Source organism: Trichosurus vulpecula, chromosome 4 (assembly GCF_011100635.1).
Source record: "Trichosurus vulpecula isolate mTriVul1 chromosome 4, mTriVul1.pri, whole genome shotgun sequence".
Taxonomy (NCBI): Eukaryota; Metazoa; Chordata; class Mammalia; order Diprotodontia; family Phalangeridae; genus Trichosurus; species Trichosurus vulpecula.
In genome coordinates, this window is record NC_050576.1 from 218,339,891 (window position 1) to 218,367,726 (window position 27,836).

Genomic DNA, 27,836 nt, shown 5'->3' on the forward strand with positions numbered 1-27,836 from the left:
ATCAGCAAAAGATATAGTTTCTTTAAAGGATCTTTGCTGTCAAGACTTGTTATTCCTTTCTCCTTCATGCTGTAAGCTTCTAACATCTGTGATGACAAAGGGATAAATTTCCTTGGGATTGTTCTGATGTAGAGTATAGAACCCTCTAAATAAATGGAACTATCATTTCCTTTATTTTAATTTTTATAACTTGGACATTTTGGTTTGTATTCAGGGAATAGATATTTGGAATCAAAAAAGTAAAAAATTCATAGATTACTAACTAAGGCTTTTTTAGAGGTTTTTTGGTTTTTTTAAAGATTAGGAGTAGAATTTATTAGAAAAAAAAATCCAGGGTATTATAGAGGTATTTTAAAATCTTGCTCTATTGGCCTTGTCATTTTTCTTAAAATACCCTCACTATGCAAATGTAGTCCTCGTTTACAGAGAAACGGTTAAAATGTGGTTCTGTTTAGTTAAAATTCACAGATTTCCTCTCTGACATGCTGGCTTCAGGAGATGTAGCCCACCCTGTCTTCTAAGAAGGCAGATGTAAATCTGGCTTGGCTGACACTGCCTGGTTGAGCTTTTGGAGTGCTGCTTGGAAATGGGGATATTCTTTTTTAACATGGTCGAGAATGCTGCATATGAGGTTCATTCGGGCTTCATGTTTCTGCCTTTCATTCTGCAGAGATTGTTTAGATCGGAACAGGCATACATATTTTCCTTCCTTTGCAGCCTGGAGATGCTTAACACGGTTCTGAAGCATTACGAGTTCTGTGAAGTTCTTAGAAAGAAAAGAGAGATATTAGATTATAAGTAAAATAAAATACCTCAGCAAATGATAAACATGAGAAGACTCAGTAACTAACGGAGGCATCACTGAAAAATGGAATCTTTAGACAAAGATATATAATGAAATGTTCCCACAGATTAATTAACCAAGGGCATCTTGTCTTATTGTCATAAATAGAAGAGGAATATATCCTATTACAGGTTCAGATCTGATTCAATGAAATCCAATACATAGAGTGAACAAAGTGGCAGAGGAAAGAAGGCAAAAGCCAGACTTAGCATGAGACCCATAGAAAATATACTTCTGTGTAAATATTAGAGATTAAAATGGCACTTTGAATTTTTTTCCCATTTTCATTTCAACTTCCTTTTACAACTACTATGCTGATGTCTCATTTTGATATGATGGTGAAGCTGGGTTCCTAAAGGCTATGCTAACTCTGGAAATGCTCCCACTATGGCCCAGTGATAAAATCTCACCACCCAGGGATCACCAGTATTTCAGTCTATATCAGTGTGTGTGGGGGGTGAAATCACAATAATAAAATTAAAAATTTCCTTGAAGTCATCATGCTTATCTTTATGAATCTATTAACATTTGAAGGGATATGGAAAGAGAGGGGAGAATAGGTAATAGCTGATTTCTGCATAATGGTAATTACTGTTTTTTTCTTACATAAAGATAAATAGCTACTGACCAATCTTTGGGATGTATTTTTTTTTTTAAATAGCATGGATCAATTTGCAGTGATGTTAGTGATTTAGTGACTGTCTCTTGGCCCGTTCTCTTCAAGACCATGTGCTTTCATGAAAGCTGACCAACGGATAGGGGTGCCTTTGTGATCATAGGACAAAATGAAGCCATCTGTTCCAGAGCAGAGCAGAACTATAGATTCACCATAGATTCACCAACATTAGGTTCAAACAAGGTTGAAGCTTCACTAGCCACGGGGAGTTGGAGTGATCAAATGAAAAAGTCTAAGAAGGATATTACAGCTCCTCCAAGAGGACAAACTGCAATTTGCTGACTGGAGAAATTTGTTGTATTCGTTCCAGAAGGGAAACTTTGTTCTTGAAACACACAGCTTAAAAAGAAGATCACGGTGAAAGCCAGGGGAAGATTGGAGTGGGAGAGGGCAGCTTTTCAACAAGGAACCAAAAATGAGGCAATTAAAATTGCATTTTTAGTGTTGTAGGACCTGCCATGATTCATTTTATAGTCTCTGGCTTGTGGTTTCTATGAACTTTTTTATGCTATATATGAAGATGTTTGCTCCTGAAAATTTTATAACTGCAGGTATGATCCTTCTTCTGGAAATAAAAAAGCATTGATATCACTTGCTTGAAAACATAGATACAAATATACTAATAATTAAGGTCTTTTCCCCTTTTGTTCAAATCTTTGTGTATTCTACTCAGTTGTGAAAATAATGGCCTCCTGATATTGGCTGTATAACACAGAGGCAGAACTCTCTGGGAAGATCCATGCCCATTTTAATTGGCTACTATTCCAATACTGGTATAATTCTAATTCCTTCTCACTTTCTTTTGCTTTTAATTCCTAAACTCAGCTGAGGACATCTATCCCTCCATCTCTAATTATATAATTCAAAGATAAGTATCCATTTGCATCCTAATGGTCTCATAGCACCTGGGGTGATAGAGAAGTCCCTCTAAATCCCCTACTAGTTTTTTTTTTCCCTGACCTAAATATTTTTTTAAATCATGTATTTTTTCAATCAACATTTTCTATCCTCACTTCCCCCCTCCACCAATATATAATGAAAGGAAAACAAAACCCATTACAAACATGTATAGTTAAACAAAATAGATTTCTATGTTGGTCATGTCCAAAAAAAATATATGCCTCATTATGCACTCTGAGTCCTTCACCTCTCTGTAAAGAGTTGGGTAGCTTGTTTCAGCACTAGTCCTCTGGAATCATGGTCTTTACCATGATCAGAGTTCCTAATTCTTTTAAAGTTGTCTTTATTATTATTGTCATTGTTCTCTTGGTAAAATGTTCTTTTGGTTCTCTTCCCTTTACTCTGGATCAATTCATTCAACTCTTCTCAGGTTTCTCTGAAACCACCCCCTTCATCTATTCTTACAGCACAATAGTATTCCATCACATTTATGTAACATAAATTGTTCAGCCATTCCCCAGCTGATGGTTACCTCTTCAGGACTCATTCTTTGCTACTTCAAAAAGAGCTAAAAATATTTTTTGTACATCCTTAGAGTTTGTTTTGCTTAGGCCTAATCCTTTCTTTTATTTATCTTCCCTCTAATTCCCTTTATTCTTTTCCCCTTTCCCTCCCATTTCCCTGAGTGAAATCTATTTCTGTACTCACCTGTTTGTGTATTTGTTCATTCCTTTAACCAGATGAATGAGGTTAAAGTGTCAGTTGTTCCTCTCACCTGTTCCTCCTTGTTTGTATAGATATCTACTTACTGTGAGATAATTTTCTAACATTCATTTCTCTTTATTCCCTAGTATAAACACCCTAGGACCCCCTGGTCATCTTCTCTTCTCTTTCCATTCTTCTCTTAAGATCATCAAGACATAACAGAACTATTCCCAGACCTTGTCTAACTAGACTCTCTTTATGACCCTGATGATGATAGGGTTCAGAGTCATCTCCCCATATTTGAATGTAAGCAGTTCATCTTTGTTAAGTCCCTTATGATCATTCATATTTACCTTTTTGATATTTCTCTTAACTCCTGTGTTTGAACTTCAGAAACTCTATGGAGCTTTGGTCATTTCATGAATAATGCTTGGGAAATCCTCTATTTCACTAAAGATTCAAGTTTTTCCCTCTGTATTCTTGATTGTAAACCTATGTCCTTTGCCTTCTGAAATATTGTATTCCAAGCTTTCTGCTCCTTGATGGTGATGGCTCATAAATTGTGTGTGACCCTGAATGCAGCTCCTTGGTACTTGAATTCTTTTTTTCCTGACTGCTTGTAATATTTTTCCTTAACCTGGGAGTTATGAATTTTGGCTGGGAATTTTCATTTTGATTTTTTTTTTCCAGGATGTAACCAGTGGAGTCAATGGCTTCTATTAAGTCCATTCTTATTTTCAGGGAGTTTGTTGCTTGGGCAAGATTTTGTACCTCATTTAAACCCTTTCCAGTTCTTTTCTTCCATAGTTCTAAGTACTTTTCTGATTTTTTCCTTTAACACTCTCATTTCATTTATAAAAAATATTTTTAATTTTTTAAAAGAAAACTCTTGCTTTCCTCTGGGAATTTTAGTTGGATTTATGCTCAAGGTGTGTGTGTGTGTGTGTGTGTGTGTGTGTTTAAGGCTTTGCTGGAGTCATTTTCTTCTTCGTTTGTGACTTGAGCATTCCTGTCACCATAAAAAGCTTTTTTTGGTGGGGTTCTTTTTTTTGTTCATTTTTTCAGATCACTTCTTGACTTTGGACTTTATGTTACAGAGGGAAAATTTTGTGTTTTCTTGAGGCACTGAGAGTTTTGCTATTCCAGGATCTCAGGGACAGGTTGGGCTGGGGACCTGTAAGCTTTTAGTACTCTCAAAGTGTTTTGATCCAAGGCAAAATAGTCTGAGCTCTTCAAGTTTCTAATCAGGGTTTAGGTCTAAGTAACAGTATACTACTGCTAGACTCAGCTACTATCAGCCAGCTGGGAAGCTCTGCTGTTTCAGAGTGACAGAACTGCAGGATGTTCCCTTTGGCCTGTTAATTTCATCTTGTTATTCATTTGCAGACTTCAGATGGGCAAGAAGCTGGAACTAAGACTCTGCTTGTTCCTGGAATCAGAGCCACACTGCAGCTGCTTGCTTCTGAACTTGCTCTTCTCTAGTCTAAGGTCTGTAACCACTATGGATTACCACCATTGAGCTCAGGTCCCCTCCTCAGTGCACCCTGGATCTGTGACACAGTATTGGTGATAAAGCTGCCAATTGCCACCTGTTCCCATTGAGGTTCCCTAGTATGTTTCTGGGAGCTCCTCTTATCCAGGGGCACAGCCTCTCCCTTGCTTGGAATGCTCCCCTGGGAAGGCATGCTCTTGACCAGACCCTGTCCTTAATGTCTGTAGACTTCTCTGTCTGTCTCCTCGTGCCGACCTAGCCTGAAAAAAATGACTCACTGTGACTTTTTCTTGTTTTTTTTTTTAATCAGGGTTCAGTCTGGTGCATTTTGTAGATCTGTTTGGAGGAGTCTTGGAGGAGAGCTCAGCTATACTTCTTCCTGCTGCTACTCCACCATCTCCCTCTTGTTAGTTGACTACGATTAGATGGTTGAACATTTCAAACCTATGAATCTCATCCCTTTTTCAGCCATCATACAACACTCAATGACCCCAAAGAATAGATCTAAAAGTAGAAATTATCTATTAATATATTTGTTCCCTACCAATCACTATCCTAGAACCCCTGAAAAGGAGGAAACATCCATAATACATTATCAGATATGGGACTCTTGTTGCACATAGTGGGGAATTGAACAGAGATCCCTGGATAGGCTGAGTTTACTCAGCCTGTTTAAAATTACAGGATGTAATGTTTTATACCTCTTAGATGCCGAGTGGTTGCATTCCTCTACCCTCCTCCCCTATTTTTACATTGGCCTTGCTGTGGGAAAAAAGGCAATAAAAATAAAGAAAAAAATATGTTTCAATCCATACTCAGAGTCAGTTCTCTATCTGAAGGTAAATAGCATTTTTCAGCACGAGTCCGTTGAAATTGTTGTGGATTGTTGAACTGATCAGAGTCACAGTTGATTATCATTGCAATATACCTGTTACTGTATACATTATTCTCCTAGTTCTGTTCACTTCACTTCATATAAGTTCATATAAATCTTCCTGTGTTTTTCTTCAGGCATCCCCATCATAAATTTTTTACAGTACAACAGTATTCCATCACAATCATATACCACAACTTGTTCAGCTATTCTCCAATTGATGAGTATCCCTTTGATTTACAATTCTTTGACATCACTAAAAATATTTTCATACATACGGGTCCTTTTCCTTTTTCTCTAATCTCTCCGGGGTATAGACCTAGTAGCAATATTACTGGGTTAAAGTGTACATTTAGTTTTATAGCCCATGAGGCATAGTTCAGAATTCTTCTACAGAATGGACTTATTCACATCTTCACCAACAGTGTATTAGTGTACCTATTTTTCCACATCCCTCCAGCATTGGTCAATTTCTTTTTCTGTCATCTTAGCCAATCTGATGGGTGCCAAATGTAAAACAATCTCAGAGTTGTTTTAATTAGCATTTCTCTAATCAGTAGTGATTCAGAGAAATTTTTGCTATGATATTTGCTAGCTTTGCTTTCTTCTTCTGAAAACTGCCTTCATATCCTTTGATCATTTATCAATTAGGGAATGGCTCATATTTTTATAAATTGGGCTCAGTTCTTAATATATTTGAGAAATGAGATCTTTATCAGAGAAACTTGGTATATAACATTTCCCCTCAGTTTTCTGCTTTCCTTCTAATTTGGGCTGCATTGGTTTTGCTTGTGCAAAAGCTCTTTAATTTCCTGTAATCAAAATTATCCATTACACACCCTTTTGATGCTCTCTATCTCTTGTTGGTTATGAATTCTTCCCCTATCCATAGGTCTGACAATTAATTTTTAATGTGATCCCCCAATTTACTTATGATGTCACCCTGTATGTCTAAATCATGGACCCATTTTAAGCTGATCTTGGTATGCAGTGTGAGATGTTGGTCTATGCCTAGTTTTCGCTAGACTGCTTTCCAGTTTTCCCAGTAGTTTTTGTCAAATAGTGAGTTCTTGCCCCAGTATCCTGGATATGTGGGCTTATCAAACACTAAGTTACTATGCTCATTTGCTTCTACACATTGCGTATGTAGTCCGTTCCATTGATCAACTACTCTGTTTCTCATCCAGTTCCAGACTGTTTTGATGATTACAGATTTATAGTATAATTTTAGATGTGGTACGCTAAGCCCCCTTCCTTCTAATATTTTTTTCACTGATTCCCTTGATATTCTTGAGCTTTTGTTCCTACAGATGTATTTTGTTATTATTTTTTCTAGCTCTATAAATTAATTCTTTGGTAATTTGATTAGTATGGCATGAAGTAAATAAATTAACTTAGGTAGTATTGTCATTTTTATTATACTGGCTTGGCCTACCCATATGCAGTTAATATTTCTCCAGCTGTTTGTGAATAGTATTTTTTTTAACTGTGTTCATATAGTTCCTGTGTGTGTCTTGGCAAGTAGACTCCCAAATATTTTATACTTGTTATTTTGAATGAAATTTCTCTATCTTGGTAATATAGAGAAATATATAGAAATGCTGATGATTTGTGTGATTTTTTTTATATCCTGCATCTTTGCTAAAGTTATTGTTTGACTAAAATTTAAAATTTTGATTAGAATTTGACTAGAATTTAAAATTTTTGCATCAGTATTCATTAGGGAAATCAGTCTATAGTTTTCATTCTGTTCTTTCTCTTCCTGATTTAGGTATCAGCACTATATTTGTGTTGTAAAAAGAATTTGGTAGGAATCCTTCTTTGCCTTTTGTAAAAACAGTTTACATAGGAATTAATTGTTCTTTAAATGTTTGGTAAAAATTCACATGTAAATCCATCATGTATTTTTTTCCTAGGTAGCTCATTTGTGGCTTGTTCAATTTCTTTTTCTAAGATAGGGTTATTTAAATATTCTTTTTCCTCTCTGCTAATCTGGGCAATTTAAATTTTTATAAATATTCATCCACTTAATTTAAATGGTTTTATTGGCATAAAGTTGGGCAAAATAGCTCCTAATAATTGTTTTAACTTCATCTTTATTGATTGTGTATTCACTCTTTTAATTTTTGTTGGTTTTCTTCTTTCTTTTTAAAAATTAAATTAGCTAATGGTTGATCTGTTTTATTGTTTTTGTCATAAAATTAGCTCCTAGTTTTATTAGTTCAATTTTAAAAATTTTCACTTTTATTACTCTTTCCTTTGATTTTTAAAAATTTCTATGTGGTATTTAAATGGGGATTTTAAATTTGTTGTTTTTCTAGGTTTTTTTTATTTCATGGACAATTTGTTGATTTGTTCTTTATCTTTTTTCTTTTTTTGACATAAGAATATAGAGATATAAAATTTCCCCTAAATATTGCTTTGGCTGCATCCTACAAATTTTGGCATGTTATCTTATTGTCATTATCTTTAATGAAATTATTGATCATTTCTTTGATTTATTCTTTGACCCATTCGTTCTATAGGATTGGATTATTTAGTTTCCAATTACTTTTTAATCTATGTAATTTTTATTTCATTCTGAGCCAAAAAGGAAGCATTTAATATTTCTGCTTTTCTACATTTACGTGAGGTTCTTATGCCCTAACACATGGTCAGTTTTTTTTTTAAAGATGCTACACACAGCTTAAAAATGGGTATGGTCCTTTCTATTCCCATTCAATATTATCTAGAGGTCTATAGTATCTAACTTTCCTAAAAGTGAGAAAAGAAGCAAGTAACAATAGTGTAGCTCAGATACCAGAAACAGAGCAGAGTCTCAGTTCCAGCTTCTAGATCTATGCATATTTGTGGGGAAAACACCAGTTTTTGAAAGAAATGCTTGGTATTGCTGCTGTAGCACGCCACTTCGATGCCTTGCCTTGAGTTAATTGTGTCCTCTGGCTAACTGGAGTAAAGGGAAATGTATTCATGGGACCATAAGCTACAGTTTTAGGAGGTGTACCCAAAGAGTATTGGCAAGTGCAAGTTGGGAGACAGAACTCAGAGGGGGCACTATATGTATGAAAGGGAAAGTTACAAAGCCATCTTAGGAAGCTGTCACATCATCACCCTAGTCTGGGTGCAGATTTGGTCTTGAGGCCTCAGTCAGCTCATTTGGAAGTGCAAATCTCACTGTGGATTGTTTTTCTTTTTTCCTTCCCTAAATTATGGGGCACTGAGTTAAATGGAGTAATTCAAATGAGGGAGAGAAACTAATTGAATCCCTTGTCATTTTAAAATTCTTAGAAGTCATACATAGGGTCCTCAGTCTAACTGCCATAGTGAGGGGACTTAATTTATCTAGTAAGATGTTATCATCAAATAAAAGCCCATAGCAGTGTAGTACCTGGTAGCGTTAATAGCCTGAAGTACAGAACTTGTGCTCTCGCCATAGCAGGATTTGTTTTGGGTTCTGCTAACCTGTGTTAATCTCTTTGACTGAACAAAAGAATCTATTTACCTGTCTCTTAAGTTCCGTGAGCGTACTGATAGTGGTGTCAAGTTGGTCAGCCTCTTTCTGCAGGTTGGTAAGCTTTTCCTGCTTTTGTACAAGAGACTCATTTAGACATTTTTGAGTTTCTTCCATCTCGGAGATGCTTTGGTTGCAGTCTTCAGTGAACTATGAAAAGAAAATGAATTCTGAGATGAAAACTATGGACAAAGATATTCTCTTAGCTCCTGACTTAGCAGTTATATGAAAGTCACACAATAATTGGTCAATAAATCAATTACCTATATTAAATATTAAGTATATAATGTGTGCCTGACAGCATGTGATGACCTTGATGGGAATGTAAAATTCTAGGCACTGGGAGGGATACAAAGGATGTATACGATAGCCCTTATCTCCTAGAGAGACAAAATTTAAAAATGAAAGAATGAGGGAACAAGTATAATATTGTTCCATATAGTGCAAATTCTAAATACAATGGAAACCTCAAAGGAAAGAGATTTCCTTGTAAGTTGGAGAAGGCTTGTTGGAGGACTTGGGATAAACCTCAAGACAGAGGTTGTCAAACACATGAATCACAACACTCTCTGAGTGTGGCCAAACCAGATTAAAATGTACTTGGGAAATATTTAATAAAATAAAAAAATAGAATAGAGATGATGTTAATACGTGGTTTTCTAAGTCAAAATGCAGCTTAAAAGGAACCTTGTGTGTGGTTTAGTAGCCCCATTTCTATTTGAGTTTAACACCACTACCTTAAGGGATAGGGAGGAGTTCTGTGGACTAAATCTGTTTCTTAATCTGTAAAATGGGAATTATACAATAACCTGATGTATTTCTTAGGATTGTGGTTAGGATCAAATGAGATAATGGCATGAGATAAAGAAAGCGCCTTCCAAACCTTGAAGCGCCATATAAATGTCACTTGTCTTGGCAAAACCATGGCAGCAGAAATAGACATGACATGGAGAATAACAAGAAAACTGGATTGACTTGGACAGAGTAATGTTGTAGAGAAATAAGAAAGAGGGTTAGATGGACAGTAGAGTGAGGTCAGATCATGGAAAACCTTTAAAACTAAGAGGAGTCTGGACTTGCCATAGGGAAACACTGCAAGCTCTTCATTCAATCAATTCAACATGTGTTCAGAGGACTAGGTACTAGGTGATGGGGGAGATATAGTTAGAAAAGAGTAATAGTGTGATGTAGCAGACAGAGCATTTGGACCGGAAGTTACTCTGGGCTAAAATCCTATCTCTGACATTGATTGTGTTATTTTGGGACAGGTTACTTAAATATACTCTATACTCAATTTCTTCACTTTAAAATGGGACTAATAGAACATTTAGTTCTTACCTCATAAAGTTGTTGTGGGGATTAAATGAAATAACATAAAGTACTTTGCAAAACTTAAGATACTGCAGAAATGTCAGTTGTTATTAAGACACCATCCCTACCCTTATGGAATCTACAATCTAGGAGGAGAATGAGATTTCAACATAGTTAACTACTGAGAGCTGGAATTGTCTTTTTTCCCCCTTTCTTTGTATCCCCAGGACTTAGCACAGTACCTGGCACATAACAGGTGCTTAATAAATGCTTATTATATGACTAAGTATAATACATAATATAAATGCAATAGAGACTTGCTAAATAAAAAGCTATATGAGGTTAAAGGAGAAAAATTCATTATGAGAGAAAGAAGTAGCATTTGAGAAGGACTTTAAAGAGTGAGGAGAGGGGGCATTCCAGGCATAGGCAAGAGCATGAGCAAAGGAACAGGGTCGGGAGATTGTAATATATGTTCAAAGGGCAGAACTGTCAAGTTGGGCTGGATAGGTATAAAGTGGAGCAGGTGGAAATAATTAATATTAAAATAATAAATATTATAAATATTTAAATAAATATTAAATAATAAATTAAAATAATTAATAAGAGAGAAACCTGAAGAGGTGGATTGGTGTTTGCTTTGGGGACTTTGAATGCCAGACAGAGGAATTTGGAATTTTATTCAGTAGGCATGAATTTTATTCAGTAGGAACCTAGGAGCGGGGCGACTAAGGAGCACAATGGATGGAGTACCAGGCCTGGAGTAAGGAAGATTCATCTTCCTGAGTTCAAATCTGGCCTTAGATACTTACTAGCTGTGCAACCCTGGGCAAGTCATTTAATGTCTGTCTGCCTCAGTTTCCCCAATTATAAAATAGGGACAATAAGAACACCTGCCTCACAAGATTTTGTGAGGATAAAATAAGATAAATATTTGTGAAACATTCTTGGCACATAGCAGGCACTGTATAAATGTTTATTCCTTCCCCTTTGTACAGGTTGCCTCTTATAATCCACATGCTGTCACCTCTCTCTCTTAGAAGCATACCTCTGATGTAAGACTTTTCCTGATGGCCTTAGCTGCTAGTGCCTCCCCTGGAAATTACTTTGTATTCACTATATATACATATACATATGCATGAGCATACGCGTGTGTGTGTACATACATGTGTATGTATGACACACATATAGTACATCTTTATTTACACTTCTACATGCAGTTATTTCTTTAATAGAGTGAAAACTACTAGAGAGGGAAGTGACAGTTTCATTTTTGCTTTTGTATTTACAGCACCTAGCACCATATCTGGCAGATAGAAGATACTTAATAGGTACTTGGTGTTTGATTGGCAGTGGTCTAGAGGACAGAGACAGATTTGAAATGAAATTGTAGAGATTGATAAGCTTATTAGAAAAGTTACTGAGAGGTGGAGGAGTCAAGATGGTGGAGTGAGAGCAAGCATTTTTGCCCAGTTCACCCAACTCTTCCACAGCAATCTAGAAAACATGCTATACCAAATTCTGATTGGGAAAGCCAAGAAAAAGTCACAATGAGTCATTTTTCCAGCCTTATAGCATCTTAGGAAACAGAGAGGTCATCCAAAGCTGAGGTGGTGCTGGTCAGGAGAGCGGCACAGCAGCAGCAACAGCAGAGATAGCAAAGGCAGTGTTCTGGGAACATTCTAGCACCCAAGGATAGTAAGGAAAGTAAGACTAAACACCAAGGCTGGAAGCAATGGGGTCACAAGGGAGTCCTGAAACAGCACTGAGAACAGGGAGTTGTGCCAGCCGGCAGCTCTGTCACCCATTACTCAGTGTGGAGAGGAGCAGTCATGTCCCAGAGGTCCTAGCTGTATACAGAGCAAGGAATAAGTTCCAAAAATTAAGTTGTGTGGCTCTGAGCTCTAGTAGAGGAATAGACTAATTTCTAATCTTTAACCCCCCACATAAAGCCAGCAGAAGAATAATCAGGTCAGGAAAACCAACACCAAAGGGGAGTCAAGAAGTTCAGTCACTTTGAAGCTATAGAAACTCCCAGCAGGCTAAGAGTAAATGAGTCCAATAGCAGTCTACTGAAATTTTCAGCCCTACAACCCACCAGACCCAAATCTGGATCAGGAACTTTCAGAATTCATACTAGGCAATGAACAAACCTCTCCCCGGATAACACTACAATGGAAGCACTGACAACTTTCAGGCATCCAGACTGAGTTATGAAAACAGCAGAAAGTCATAAAAAGACTCAGGCCAGACATCACAACCTCCCCAGAGGTAAATAGAGCCCAACTCTAACATAAAGTCCAAAGTCAAGAAGTAGGCTAGAAGAATGAGCAAACAAACAAAAAAAAGAACTCCACCACAAAGAGCTACTATGGTGACAGAGAAGTTCAAGACACAAACAGAAGAAGACAACAACTTGAAAACATTAGCAAGCAAAGCCTCAGAGAAAAATGCCTCAGATCCCTCATCTGTAAAATGGAGAAGGAAACAGCAAACCTCTCCAGTATCTTTGCCAAGAAAACCCCAAATGCAGTCTTGAAGAGTTGGACACAACTAAAATGACTCAGCAACAACACTGGTGAGGAGACTGAGGCCACGAGACATTAAGTGACTTGCCCAAGATCACACAACTAGCAAGTGTCTGAGGTCAGAGCTGAACTGTTTGCCCTGACTCCAAGCTGAACCTTCTATCCACAGAGCCTACCTAGCTGCCTAAAGGGGAATAAGAAAGGTAGGAAGGGGCTTAGTTATGAAGGATTTTGAATGCCAGATGTTTTGTATTTGCTCTTGGGGGCAATAGGAAGCCACTGGAGTTTATTGAGTGATGGGTGAGGTGGAGTGGTGGTGCCATGATCAGAAAATCACTTTAGTGGTTGAATGAAGAATGGATTAAAGTAGAGAGAGAGTTGAGGAAGGCAGTAAAATTAAAAAGCTAGTGCCTACTGAAGTTTGAAATTCTATCGTACCCAAATGGCACAAAGTCATGGATTATGAAAGCAAAATCTTAGGGTCTTAAATTTATAGATAATTGAAATTAAGTAATGTATAAACTTCAGCCAAAATTTATTAGGCTGTTACATTTTTTTAAAACTACTAGTTTCTTATCAAAAGAGCCTCTGTGCAAATAATGGGATACGTAGCAAGATAGCAGACAATATTCTTTTTAAACAACTAGACAAAATGAAATCTGTTCTCATAAGGGTACCGTGGACTGAATAGTTATGATTTGCAATATCTTTATCTTATCATAGAAGTCCTTGAAACTTTACTGTTATAATCTAACATCACAAATTACACTTTTAACTTGTTTTCTCTTTCTCTTTGAGAAACATTCTGTTCTTGATCTGTAACATTAATGTAAACTCTCTAGGGTGAGGCAATTTCTAGAACTTTCTGGAAGTATTTTCATAAGAGTATACAAGGATTATGCTCAAAGGGCTATAAAACTGTGCATATACTTTGACTTAGCAATACCACTACTAGGTCTTTGTCCCAAAGAGATCAAAGAAAAAAGAAAAGGTTCTATATGTACAAAAATATTTATGGCAACTCTTTTTGTGGTTGCAAAGAATTAGAAATTGAGGGGATGCTCATCAATTGGGGAATGGCTGAACAAGTTGTGGCATATGATTGTGATGGAGTACTATTGTGCTATAAGAAATGATTGAGCAGAGTGGTTTCAGAAAAACATGGTGAGATGTATATGAACTGATACAAAGTGGAGTGAGAAGAAATGGGAGCTTATTGTGCACAGTAACAGCAATGTTGTAATGATGAACAGCTGTGAAAGATGCGGCTGCTCTGATCAAGACAATGATCCAAGACAATTCCAGAGGACCTGTGATGAAAAGAATGCTACCCACCTCCAGAAAGAGAACTGACGAATTCTGAGTGCAAACTTAGGTATAATTTTCTCTCTTTATTTTTCTTTCTTCTTTTTGAAATATGTCTAATATGGAAATATGTTTCGCATAATTTCACAAGTATAATTGATATCATATTGCCTGCCTTCTCAGTGGGTGTGGGAAGGACGGAGAGAATTTGGAGCTCAAAATTTAAAAAGAAAAGAATGTTAAAATAAATTAATTAAATAAAATGTTTTTTTAAAAAAGTAATCAAGACTTAGACCTCTTTTGTTGAAGTAGGACACTTGATTGAGATCTCTTTATCAGTCAACAGTCCTCCAAACAGCTGTTTGATATAATATGTGTGTGTGTGTGTGTGTGTGTGTGTAGTATAATTTCTTATTAATCTGAGTACTGAACATGATACTGAGTGACTCACTTTACTTGCTGTGACATCACAGTTGAAGGTTTACCTCGGACATTTTCAAATCCCTTAAGCCCCTCACTTATAGGATCATAGAGTGTTAGTTACAGAGGCATCTCAACAAACATCTAGTTGAATCTCTTCATTTTATTGATGAGGAAACGGAGTTTCCAGAAAGGTGATTTGCCTAACACCACAAGTAGCTGATGTCAGAGCTGAAGCCTGAATCCGAGTTCCTGCATTCTACTCCATTTACCACAATCTATTTAACCATTTTCCATTGCTGGATATTTAGATTACTTAGGTTTTTTTCCAATTACAATTGCTGTAAATATCTTTGGGCAAATAATCTTTAAAAAATAACACTTTCAGAGTATATTCTGTAAGAAAAATGATTTAATATATTGTTTGGAAAAATCATACTGTTGAAATCCAACATTATGTGATTAAAGGTTGTCCACAACCAGAATCTCACTAGATGGTAACTCTAGGAATACTGGAGATGGCTACAAGGTATTTTGGGTTTCCCCAAATCATTCTTGTTTGGGGCTATCACACCCAGGACTTGTGATGGGTCCACCTAAGCTTGTGTTTGGAGTTCCTCTGTGTTTTGGCTTATGTGATCCCTGTATTTCCTATGCTGGGCACCCTTGCCTAAATCCCATATAACGTAAACCTTACAGAGCCTGGACAAGAAGGAGTCACCTCCCTACTGGCTCATTTTCCTCTACCAAATGACCTAATAAATTTCTTTCTAAAACTGTTTCAGATTTTGGAGTTTGTTCTCATGAACAACAAAATGGTAGTAGTAGTGGGATTCCCTGGTGGTCGCCTAAATAAACTAAACCCAAGCTGCATCTCTGTGATTCTAGGTTTGAGCATGTGTAATCAGGATCACATAAAACAGAAAGAGAACTGGGTAAGTGTCCTTGGATTCAAGTTGGACACAGTCTGGCCCCAACTCTTAGTGTCCAGAAAATTAAGGGATTATACTTGGATTTAGCCCATGGAAAGACTCAGGTGAGATTAGAATTTGCCCAGGCCAGGGGGCAGCTAGGTGGCACAGTGAGTATAGCATCAGCCCTGGAGTCAGGAGGACCTGAGTTCAAACGCAGCCTCAGACACTTGATACAAGTACTAGCTGTGTGATCTTGGGCAAGTCACTTAACCCCAATTGCCCTGCCAAAAAAAAAAAAAAAAAGAATTTGCCCAGGCCTCCCTCATGAGCCATCCCTTGCTCAGCAAGTAGCTGCTAAAAACTAAAAATTTGGTTAAAATTACACTGGAGGTCATTTGGCAGAACTTTCCCCCCCTTTTTTTTCTTCCTATCTTTCTCCTCAACTTTCCCTAGATATCCTTGTGAACATGGGCATTAGTTATACACTCATTCACTTAGGATAGCCCCAGGTTAGTGAGGTAAATTTGAATTTGGCAGGCGTGAGGTGGGTTTTGATTGGGGCTTCTATTTCAGAAATTCTCTAGTACATACAAGGTCTTGTTTAAAAGTAGAATTTTGAAGGGGGCCACCTCTTCACCCATAAAAAACCTGCTCTAAGACTATACAGAAAAGGAGTTTAAAAGGGTAGGGAAAACTAATGAAGTCTTAAAACAGCTCTCCCAGCTATCTATAAAATTGATCAGGAACTAACTCTGACATTTTGTTTAGACTTTCAGTGGGAGATATGGAGGAATATTAGGAGATTTTTTTCCTCTCTGCCTTCACAACGCTGTCCAGCTTCGAGATTGTAGAGATAAGAACAGTCACGAAAAGGAAGGAAATCTTTTTTTCCCGGTTTGTAGAAATGTATGGCATTATAAACTAATTACAAACTAAAATTTGTTACTGAAATGTAATATTTTTACTGTATATTTCTTATTATGATAATATCTTGGTGGGTTTTTCAAGGTTTGCAACTGGGATTAAGATGCAAACAGCACATACTTCACACTCTACTTCCTGGAGGGTGATAGATGTATTGTTCTAGTTGAAGGCAATTTCACCTACTAGAGAATAAGCAGAACTGAAGCTAGATTGATTCAATAGAATTTAATTTTTAAGGTAAACTAGTAGCAAAGTCACCTAAATTGAAATAGACTATGCAACTCCTGAAGTAAAAGTATAGCAATTAATTAGTATTGTAAAAGGAAATCTGCACAGGAGAGATTCAGTGGAAAGTTAGATTAGAATATGATTGGGAAATAAGATGAGATGGACTTAAGAAAAATAGCTAAGGTAAAGAGAAGTGAGAAATCAGAGTGGAAAATGAAAGGTTAGTTTCAAAGATGGTAGGATGTAATCAAAGTCCACTAAAAGGAAAAAAAAATTGTAAGAGAGAAAGTTTAATTAAGTAGAGATAGACGGACAATTGATGGAAAGTTAATGTGAATTGGAGGGTTTGAAAATCAAGGGTTTAGAGTTTTGGAAAGAAGTTTGAGAAGGTTTTTTTTATTCCACTGAGATAAGATGGATTTGTGAAACTTTTGCAGGGAGTGCCTATTAGCATTTCATACAGACAATATTCTATCAGGTTATAACATTTACCAAATGGAAACAAAATTTGTAGTATGAAATTATTTGAGTACGCATACTAAAAATGTGTCCTTGAAGGACCATTAGAAGGGCATATCCCAATCCTCAGAGCCTCGTGAACTCCAAAATGAGGGGGGTGGAAATATCAAACTATCACTATGAATCTTTGAAAGTGAGCTAACTGAAAGCAGTGGGCTCTAAAATTTAAGGTGCTGGCAGTGAATGGCCCTTGGGAAAATTGAGATTTTGAATCTTTCCATCTGCAATTATAAATCCAGATTTGATTTGGTTGAAATTTGCCCTAAAACCAACTTATAACGTGGTCTCATCTACAGTGAGATGTGTTCTCTTATTAGGATAATTGTGGTAAATCAGAACTTAATGCAAAATACATTTGATATTTGGCATTAAGTCAATATGCTTGGAAATTACATGGATCAAGAAAACCTGAGTTCTAATGTGGTCTCAGAAATTTATTAGCTCTGTGACTTTAAGCAAGTTACTTTACCTGTTTGCCTCAGTTCCCTCATCTGTAAAATAATAATAGCGTCAGCATTCTAAGGATCCAGGGAAATAAACTGTAAAGTGCCTAGCACATGGTAAGCACTTTACAAACATTAGCTATTATTATAGTAACCGTAATCACGCTATACTGATTTTTTAATATGATTGGTATAGAAAGCCAAATTGATAAATGGTGATTTTTCTGTATGAAAGGATTCAGAAATGCATTCAAATGAATTGATATGATTTGTCTGACAAAGAGTTTTGGGTTATGCTTTTAAAATCCGTAATATTGTTTAATGTTATTATTAGGCTGCTAATTTTTCTTGTATTGTAAATTTTGGCAAACCATTGTATAAGAAACGCTCTTAACTTGAAAACTGATACCCAGAGAGTGTTGCAATTGTTTCATGAGAGAAGTGACTTCTTTTTTTAATCTGGAGCTGTTAGATTATTTATTGAGCTATGTGAATGAGCTCACAATGTTTGAAAACTTTTAAGTATTTAACTGGCTATATTTTGCTTTAAAATTGATAATAATAACTTACTATTCGGGGCAGGGGAAGTAACAAAGACCTTTTAAGTTGCCGTTATCTGTGAAGTTGTTGGGACTTTCTACTTGGGCAGGGTCATAAAATCTTATCAGACTTTCTGACAGTATATTGTAAAGTTCTAATTTTGAAGTATGAGAAGCTAGGACCACTCCCAGCCAAAGCGGGAGGACTTACAAGTTTGCTTGTAGTAAAAAGTGAGTTTTATCTGATATTGTTTGGCCATCGGTTGTGAAAATTATGAAATTGTACCCATTAATAAATAATATGTATTGAAGTTACAGCTTTGAGCCAACTTAGTAACAATGGATCTTACATTCAAAGATTTCATTTCTGCCTTAGGGGTTTATAGGCAAAATAGAGATCTGTTAGTCTGGAGGTTTATAGTAGCCATCATTTTTCAGCCTTTTTAAGATTCTTCCTTTAGTCTGTCAATGGCATTGTCCATATCAGGTACAGGGGTTAAGTGAAAATAGAAAGAACAAGTGGCATGTAAAAACTGAAATTCTTTTGATCTAACAATACCACTACTAGGTCTGTATCCCAAAGAGATCATAAAAAAGGGAAAAGGACCCACATGTACAAAAATATTTATAGTAGCTCTTTTTGTGGTGGCAAAGAATGGGAAATTGAGGGGATGCCCATCAATTGGGGTATGGCAGAACAAGTTGTGATACATGAATGTAATGGAATGCTGTTGTGCTAGAAGAAATGAGCAGGGGATTTCAGAAAAACCTGGAAAGATTTCTATGAACTGATGCTGAGTGAAGTGAGCAGAACCAGGAGAACAGTAGCAGCAACTTTGTGTGATGATTAACAATGACAGACTTAGCTCTTCTCAATATTCAAGATGATTCCAAAAGACTAGTGATGGAAAATGCTAACCACATCTAGAGAAAGAACTATGGAGTCTGAATGCAGATTGAAGCATACTATTTTCACTTTTTTTTTGTTTTTTCTTTCTTGTGGTTTTTCCCTTTTATTCTGATTCTTCTTTCACAACATGACTAATGTAGAAATATGTTTAACATGATTGTACATGTATAACCTATATGAGATTGCTTGCTGTCTTAGGGAGGGCAGAGGGAATGGAGGGAGGGAGGGAGGGAAGGGAGAAAAATTTGGAACTCAGAATTTTACAAAAATGAATGTTGAAAACTATCTTTACAAGTAATTGGAAAAAAAAATACTATTAAGGAAAAAAACCCCTGAAATTCTCTAAACTTTGAGGTGAATTATGGATTTCTAATTTGGGAGCTAGGTGGCTCATGGATAGAACCCTGGGCCTGGAGTCGGAAGACCTAAATTCAAATCCAGCCTCGCACACTTAATAGCTGTGTGACTCCAAGCAAGTCACTTAACGTCTGTTTGCCTTAATCCACTGGAGAAGGAAATGGCAAACCCCTCCATTATCTTTGCCAGGGAAACCCCATAATGGGGTCATGAAGAACGTGACTAAACAAGTAAGCAAGGACAACAGTGTGATGCTTTTCTTATAGCTCTGTTGGTAACAGGATTCGCTCTAAGGTTGGAGCTGGTTTTTACCACATGAACTAATTTTCCAATAACTATTTCCAAAAATTTCCAAATTTAGGATGTCGTACAAAATCCTATCGAGTCTCTTTCCTGGAAGATTGTAGCAGAATTACCCGGGGAATTTCTGCAAGTGACTTGACGTCAAAGAAGCGGATCTACTAAGAGGAGTCCCTGAGAACAGGGCCTGTTCCAGAATTCCCAAGGGAAGATGTTTCCAGGAACCAGACAAACACATGGGACCTCTGTGACTCAAGATGAAATGTGCTGATTAAAGAGATGTTGGGAGTGGGCTACAAGGAGACTTGATACTATTAATATATATGATCATTCTTGTATTACTTGGTTTTGTGTTTCATGGTTTTTATGTTTGCCCGGAAGAGGGGTGTGCCTTAATTCCTTTTTATTTATTATTTGGGGATCAAGGCCATTCCTTCTGCGATTTTTTGGTTAATTAAAAGTCTTCTGTTTATAGTAACCTCACTTTACCAAAATCCGACTTATGGAATGCTAATGTTAATTGTTTGATGTTCCTCAGGTAGAAGCAGAGGGAAATTTGAAGCTCCCGAGCTAACTGCGTAAGAGAGGAGTTCCCTGACACTGAGTTTTCTTGGTTACCTTGATGATATGTAAATCTCCCCCTTTCAATCAATCCATTGTGAACCCTGTGATGTAGTTTAATCTGTAACCTAACTTGGTTTACCCATGGAGTCTGTTTAGCAAGGTTTGACTCTACTTAACTATGTTCAACTTTTATGATATTGAAAGAAACATGGGATTACGGTTTTTGTGATACTCATGGCCACAGTACACTTTGTTTTCTATTTTAAGTTTAAATCCCCTGACTTACAACTCCTGGAACTTAACTCAGATTGATCCCCCAATGAGACATTGGGAAAACTTTGTCACTAAAGTGGCCTCTACCTCTCCCTAAATGAACTAGATCAAGCTTTAGACAAGATGGACAACAAGGAGGACACTTCCACTGATTCATGTTGGTTTAATGAACTCTCTTTGATACTTTAACCCAGCCTTTTGTATCTGTAATTATGCTTTCACTAATATGAGAACGTTGGGCTTGGGAAAGCCCCAAAAGAGGAATTTCTAGGCGAAATTATTTATTATATTGTTTGGAAAAATTATCATACTGTTGAAATGTGATTAAGGGCGACACCCAGAATGTTGCCTGACCCCAGTAACTCTCTAGGAATGCTACACGATATCCTCCAGGTCCTGGATTTACCCAAATCATTCTTGTTTTGGTTTTCCATACCTAGGACTTAAAATGCGACCACCCAAGCTTGTGTTTGGGGTTCCTCTGTGTTTTGGCTTGTGTGGTCCCTGTACTTCCTGTGCTGGGCACCCTTGCCTAAATCCCATATATATAGTAAACCTTTCAGAGCCACACCTCCTTATTGGCTCATTTTCCTCTACCAAATGACCAAATACATTTCTTTCTAAAACTATTTCAGATTTCAGGGTCTGTTCTCAAGAACTATTACCAACAATGGAATTAATGGATATGATTACTTTAATAGAATTAAACTTTAATGGGATTCATGGCTATTATTACTTTTATAACTTCTTGCATCTTGCCAGATTGCTTTCTAAAAGGGTTGGGTAGTGGGGCCTCTAGGTGGCGCAGGGGATAGAGCACCTGCCCTGGAGTCAGGAGGACCCGAGGTGAAACCAGCCTCAGACACTTCACACTTACGAGCTGTGTGACCTTGGGCAAGTCACTTAACCCTGTTTGCCTCAGTTTCCTCATCTGTAAAATGAGCTGGAGAAGGAACTGTCAAACTACTCCAGTTTCTTTGCCAAGAAAATCCCAAATGGGGTCACAAAGAGTTGGATATGACTAAAACAATGACAACAAACTTTTCTTGCATCTTGCCAGCTTGCTTTCTAAAAAAATTATACCACTTTGCAACTAAACCAAAAATGAATGAAAATACCTTTCCTCCAAACCCTCCCAAAGCACTTTTACTAATTTTTGGCAATTTGTAGGATATGAGGTAGTATATATCAAAGCTGTTTTAATTTGGATCTCTGATTATTAGTGAAGCTTAGCATTATTTCCAGTGGTTATTTACAATGTCTCCTCCTTTGTAAACTGTCTCTTCATATCTTTTGATCCCTGTTAACCAGGGGTTGACATTGCCTTTGAATATTTTTAATAGCTTCTTAGAGATTTTAGGTATCAAATTTTTAATCTGGTATACTTAATATAGACATTTTCACCAATTTCTTATTTTTCTTTAGATTATATTGCTTTTTTGTTGTAAAGAAATGTTTCATTTCTTAAGTAATCAATCAGATGGTTCAGTGGATAGGCTTAAGGAAGATCTGATCTGAATTTATTAAATCCTGCCTCTGATTCTTATTAGCTCTGTGTCCTTGATTAAGTCTATTAACCTCTGTAAGCCACAGTTTTTTTCATTTATAAAACTAGGGTAAATAATAATGACTACCTCACAAGTTATTGTGAGAATCAAATGAGATTCTATGTAAGGTATTTGGCAAACCTTAAAACACCACTATATAAACGTTAACTATCAACATTACAAACTCTTTTGTCCTTAAGAATTTCTTTTACAAAATAAATAGGATTTTTGCAATGATTCTTCTCCGAATAATCCTGTATCTTGAGTAAATATTTCAAAAGATACATGATTGTATCTGTGTCTGCCTTCTGTCTAGTGAGGCAAATCACAACTCCTTCATTTCTTATTAGATGGATTCCCGAGTATCCAAAACCCCCCCAAAAAAACAAACCTAAAACGAAATGAACCATCATCTCGTGATCAAACTGGTAAATAAAACTCTGCAAAGCTTTCCCCAAGACTAGAGACACACAGTCTGTCATCAGGCTCATACTTAAAGCCTTTCCAGCTTGGTGGGACCAGCTAGAATTTCCTTTGAGGACTGAAAGTCATGCCATAATGAAGCATTACAGCAGGAATTTAGCAGAAGAGACTGAGTCAATGTCATATAAAATAAAAATACTATTTAAGTTTTCTCCTTTCTTTTAGTTGCATTGCTTACCCACCTTCTGAGTTTCTCTGATTTTCTTCCTGAGCTCCATTTGTTGATGATGAAAATTGGTTCTGGTGAGTAGTTTCTTGTCAATTTTGCTTTGACCTTCTCCCCGAGTCACAAAGGAGTCTCTGTGATGAATGGCTGCTTCCATTTCTCGAATCATTTTCTCTTGCTGCTTCTTCAGTTGCCCATATTTAACCTAAGGTATGTAAAGAGAGACAACAAGGATTTCCAAACACCATATAATTATGTAGATGTAGAGCCAGGTAAAATATACATGGTACCAGGTTCCATCAGCAGCCAGAACTTGTCACTTTCCAGTTCATCCTTGTATTAAACTGTACTTTGGACAACGTGCACTTTTGCTTATGTATAAAACAAAAAAAAAATTATGAAACTTGCATAAAAAACCCCAAACAGCTTGGTAACATGAAGAGAAACAGTAAAGATAGTTGAATAGTAAGAAAACCAGAGAAGTCAGCTTATCTAAAGCCTCTTCTCTGATTATGAAATATCATTCAAACCCCTTCTTTCACCCTATTAAGAATAATGAGGACTAAAACATGCCTCAATTTTTTTTTAAAATAAACCAACTTGATTTATAATGGAGTATAGACATGCAATCGTATGAAGATTCCCTGGTACTGGTTTTAAACATTTTGTAAACTGGGCATTCTGTAACATCTGTTGAGCTTGGTAACCTGTGAAAGTTGGTTATTTTCTGGGTAGATTTTCTTATATAGTATTGTCTTTAAATAAAAAATCAGATTGTCTCTTCTATATTGAAAGCATAATTTATGTTTTGCAATTTAAAAATTAATATTTTCTTATAGATATTGTGCAATAAAAGCTGAAGTAGGATATGTGGTTTTTGCAAATGCTTTAACAGCTGATAAAATTTTACATTTGTAAAAATTAATACATTGTACTGGTACAAAATAGTTTTAAATTATATTTTAAAAAGTTCCAAAAAAAAGAATAATGAGGAAAGATTTCAGAATGGAAACACACACACAAAAAAAATAGAAAAAGCTGGAACTTAGATTAGCTGCTACCTTCAGAGCCATATGGGTCTGATAACCCCTACAAGCTCCTTTCCCAAATCAGACAATAACCAGTAGACGAAAGCGGCTGGGACTCTGTGCTGTATGCCTCAGCCTCATCTTGTCCCTCCTTCCGCCTCTGCCAGAGGCACAGGATGGAGCTCTCTGAAAGCCCCACTTGGTACTGAAAAGGTTCCAAGTATAAGCTGGTTTCCCTCCTAGGACAGTAGTCAAAGGCATGTGTACATCTTTCCATACTCCAGATGATCAAGAATAATGAAGTGTTAAAACAACAAAACCCAGAAGGGAGACTTCAATTAGGGGAGGGGAAGAAATTAAGGAGGGAAAACTTGATCCTCACCAGAAAGTGAGAGAACAGAAAGGTATTGCACAGAGAGAAGGGAAAGGAGGGAAGGAAGGAAAGAAAAAAAAGACAAGTGTCCATTTAGAACTAAAAAACAAATCTGAAGCTCTTCCCAAAAAAATTAGGGACCTACATGCTCTAAAGAGGAAGCAGCTGCTTGTCCTCTAAGGAACGATACAGTAGAGGCCAAGAAGCTATCGGGCCAAATAGTTATTCTCAGCATTTTTTTGTTCAGCAAACTGCTTTCAACAATAACAACAAAAAATGTGTTGTGAACCCCCAGGGTTATTTAATATACTCATGATATTCTGCAATTATTCACTGCTTAAGGTACTAATAAAGGATTTTTAGTGTGAAATGTTTCCCTTCGACTATTGTTGGGCTTTGCAAACCACTAAATGAGGCAGCTAGGTGGTTCAGTGGATAGAGCACCAAGCCAGGAGTCAGGAAGACATCAGTTCAAATCCGGCCTCAGGAAGTTACCGCTGTTTGTCTGAGTTTCCTCTTCTGTAAAATGGGGGTTATAATAGCACCTAGCTAGGGTTGCTGCGAGGTCAAATGACAATAATTGTAAAGTGATTAGCACAGTCCTTGGCACAAAGTAAGCACCATATAAATGTTAGCTAATGTTGTTGTTCTTATTGTATTAAATGGAAACCACTGAAATAGAAGATCATCCTGGGAGAGTCAGAAGAAGTGAAGAAGGGGTAGTTGGTGATCCTCTCACCCAGGAGGACTGAGGCAGCAATTTGTTAACCTGATTAACAAGAACAAAAGAGAAATCTGTTGTCTTCCGAGGGCATGTCTCCAAGGCGCAACAGAGAACCTCCAAAGACTTATCTCAACAGATGGCAACTACCCTCTTCTGGTGATCAATGAAAGAACCAGAAAAGTATTGCTGATATCTATGAAGTTTTGGGTAAGAAACTGAAAACTCCAGATGATCCAAGAAGACAAAATCCAAGAAAGAAGCAAGTAATAAAACCTGTGCCTTCAAAAACAAATGCCTGCCATTTAGGCAATGAATGAGAGAACTGAGAGGTCTTTCTGTTAGAAAGGCATAAGTTTGGCTTCATGAGAATTGCTGAGTTTTAGGATGAAGCCCCTAAATAGAATATGGCTCAAAAGGAACAAGATAAAAAGGAGAGACATTGTATATTAAAAAGTATGTTAAGAAGTCTATTAAGAAGTTTATACTCAATGCAATAAATCAACAAACATTTATTAAGCATCTACTAAATAAAATAGTCCTTGCCCTCAAGTTATTTATATTCTACCTAAGAGATAACGTGTGCATATACATACATATAATCAACACAGAATACATATAAGATAATTTGGGGGAAAGGCCACTAACAGTAATACCAGGAAAGCTCTCATGTAGAAGGTGAGCTTTAAAGAAAACTAGGGATTCTAATGGACAGAGGGAATAAAGAGAACATCCAAACGTGTTGGACAGATAGCCTATGCAAAGGGACGGAGATAGGAACTGGAGTGTGAATGTTAAGGAGCCTAGTTGGCCTCCTTAAGTAGAGTTCATAAAGAGGAGTAATGAATAATATCATTGGAAAGATAGTTTGGAGTAAGGTTAAGAAGGATTTACAATGCCAGGGGAGTTTGCTTTTGACCCATAATAGAGAGTTTATTGAGTAGGTATGTTGGAGTATACTACCTGGGTAGAAAGAGGAAGTGATAAAAAAGTGATCAGGGAAAATAGAAGCTTTCCACAGAGGCATGATATAGTAGTAATTGGAGACGTTGGTTATTCTGACACAGGAGCTCTCTGCCAAAAGTAGAATAGCTAATTACTTTCTGACTCAATGATAATTTTTACCCTTCAAAAGATGGAGCAAGCAATGAGGAGTAAGTCTACACTGGAGACTCTTGTATAGAATTGATCGCTGCCTCCTAGGATATGTGACAGGAGAGGAAAGTCAGCCCTGGTCCGAGATTTTGGAAAAGAGAGATTTCAAAAGATTCAGATACGAGCCAGTGGGCTGAAGTTCTATAGGGGAAGTCAGCTCAGAACAAATGGGAAATTCAAGAATGAAATGACAAAGATACAAAGGAAAACAATTACAACAAAGAGAGAGAAAAATGAAAATTGTTTGGAGAAAACAATGTGTATACAGAGGGAACTCATTTCTGTCTAGAATGTGTTTCTAGCCAATGTTGATTTTAAAAAGATATATAGAAAAAACAGAAGCAAGAGCATGTAACAGGATGAACATGAGTATGGTTTTATGTAAATAGTGTTAGATGTGTTAGAGCACAAAACGAACTGAGTCTGAGAAGTAACACTAAGGACAACAAAAGGTATTTTTTTTCTTAGTTATATTAGGTGAGAGAGTAGGATTGATCAATTATCAAGCATTTATTATGCATCTACTATGTGCCAGCTATTTTGTCAAGCACCAGAGACAGGAAGACAAAAGGGAAACAGACTCTGCCCTCAGGGAGTATCCATTCTCATGAGTGAGACAACATATACATACATGCAAAATAAAAACAAGGTGATTTGGGTGGAGATATTAGAAGGTGGGAGGGGAAAAGATTGGTGGAGACTTCATGTAGAAGGCGGCGCTTGAGCTGAGTCTTGAAGGTAGCTAAGAATTAGAGGAAAAAAAGGTGAAGAATGAGTATATTATAAGCATGAGGGAGACAGCCAGTGCAACAACACAAGGATATACTGTCGTGTATGAGGAACGGCAAGAAAACCAGTTTGGCTCAACCATAGAATGTATGAAGATACACATGCACGCACACATGCAAACACACATACATGTACATATATATGTAGGTGTGTGTGTGAAAGCTTTTGGGGCCAGGTGTAAAGGTGACAATGGGAAAGGAACAAGCATTTATTAACACCTACTATGTGTCAGGCACTGTGCCAAGCACTTTACAAATATTACCCAGTTTGATCCTTACAACATCTCTGGGAGGTGGGTACTGTCATCATCTCCATTTTACAATTGAGGAAACTGAGGCAGATAGAGGTGAGGTGACTTTCCCAGGGTCACACAGTGTCTGAGGCAGGTCCTTCCCAAGTCCAGGCCAGAGAAGGGAAATGCTCCAGCCACCTAAGTGACAAGACCACTGCTTTGAATGGATAGGACGGTGACACTGACATCAACAAGAAGGCAGAGCTGCTCATTTCTTATTTTGTTTCTGTTTTTTCTGCCAAGGAGAATGACCTCCGTTCTGAGAATGGAAGAGCAAAAATAGCTACAAGGCAGCATCTAGGTACCCTGGATAATTATGTCATCTGAACCAGATGAACTCCTCCATCAGGTACTGGCGTGCCTGGCACATAGTAGGCATCTAATAAATTCTTATTGATTGACTGCTGTGATTGTTCTGCCACTGCCAGTTGAAATGTAAAAAAATGAGAGAGGTATCATAGGCTTGGAGTAGGATGAATGTTCTCCCAGTTTTCAAAAAGGGGAAGAAAAAATAATCTGTGCACTGGAGGACAGGAAACTAGACCAAAAGCCCTAGAAAAGGAACAAAGCAATATTCCAAAGGAGCTTTTAAAGAGAAATAGGTTACGATGGGAGCAGCTAGGTGGCACAGTGAATAGAGTGCCAGGCCTGGAGTTCAAATGTGATTTTGGACACTTACTAGCTGTGTGACCCTGGGTAAGTTATTTAACCCCGTTTGCCTCAGTTTCCTCATCTGCAAAATGAG

General features: G+C 37.0%; 1 protein-coding gene across 1 annotated transcript in view; it reads right to left on the bottom strand.

The window, feature by feature from the left end:
• Positions 1-427: 427 nt before the first annotated feature.
• The window catches only part of CCDC40 (coiled-coil domain containing 40), a 96,338-nt gene continuing 68,929 nt past the window's right edge, over positions 428-27,836 (bottom strand). Inside the window, exons 18-20 of the mRNA XM_036756363.1 lie at positions 22,750-22,938; positions 8,994-9,152; positions 428-766 (exon numbers count right to left, since the gene is read on the bottom strand). Coding sequence (XP_036612258.1) covers positions 518-766; positions 8,994-9,152; positions 22,750-22,938 — 597 coding nt within the window. The 3' untranslated portion in view covers positions 428-517. The remainder of the gene's footprint in view (positions 767-8,993; positions 9,153-22,749; positions 22,939-27,836) is intronic.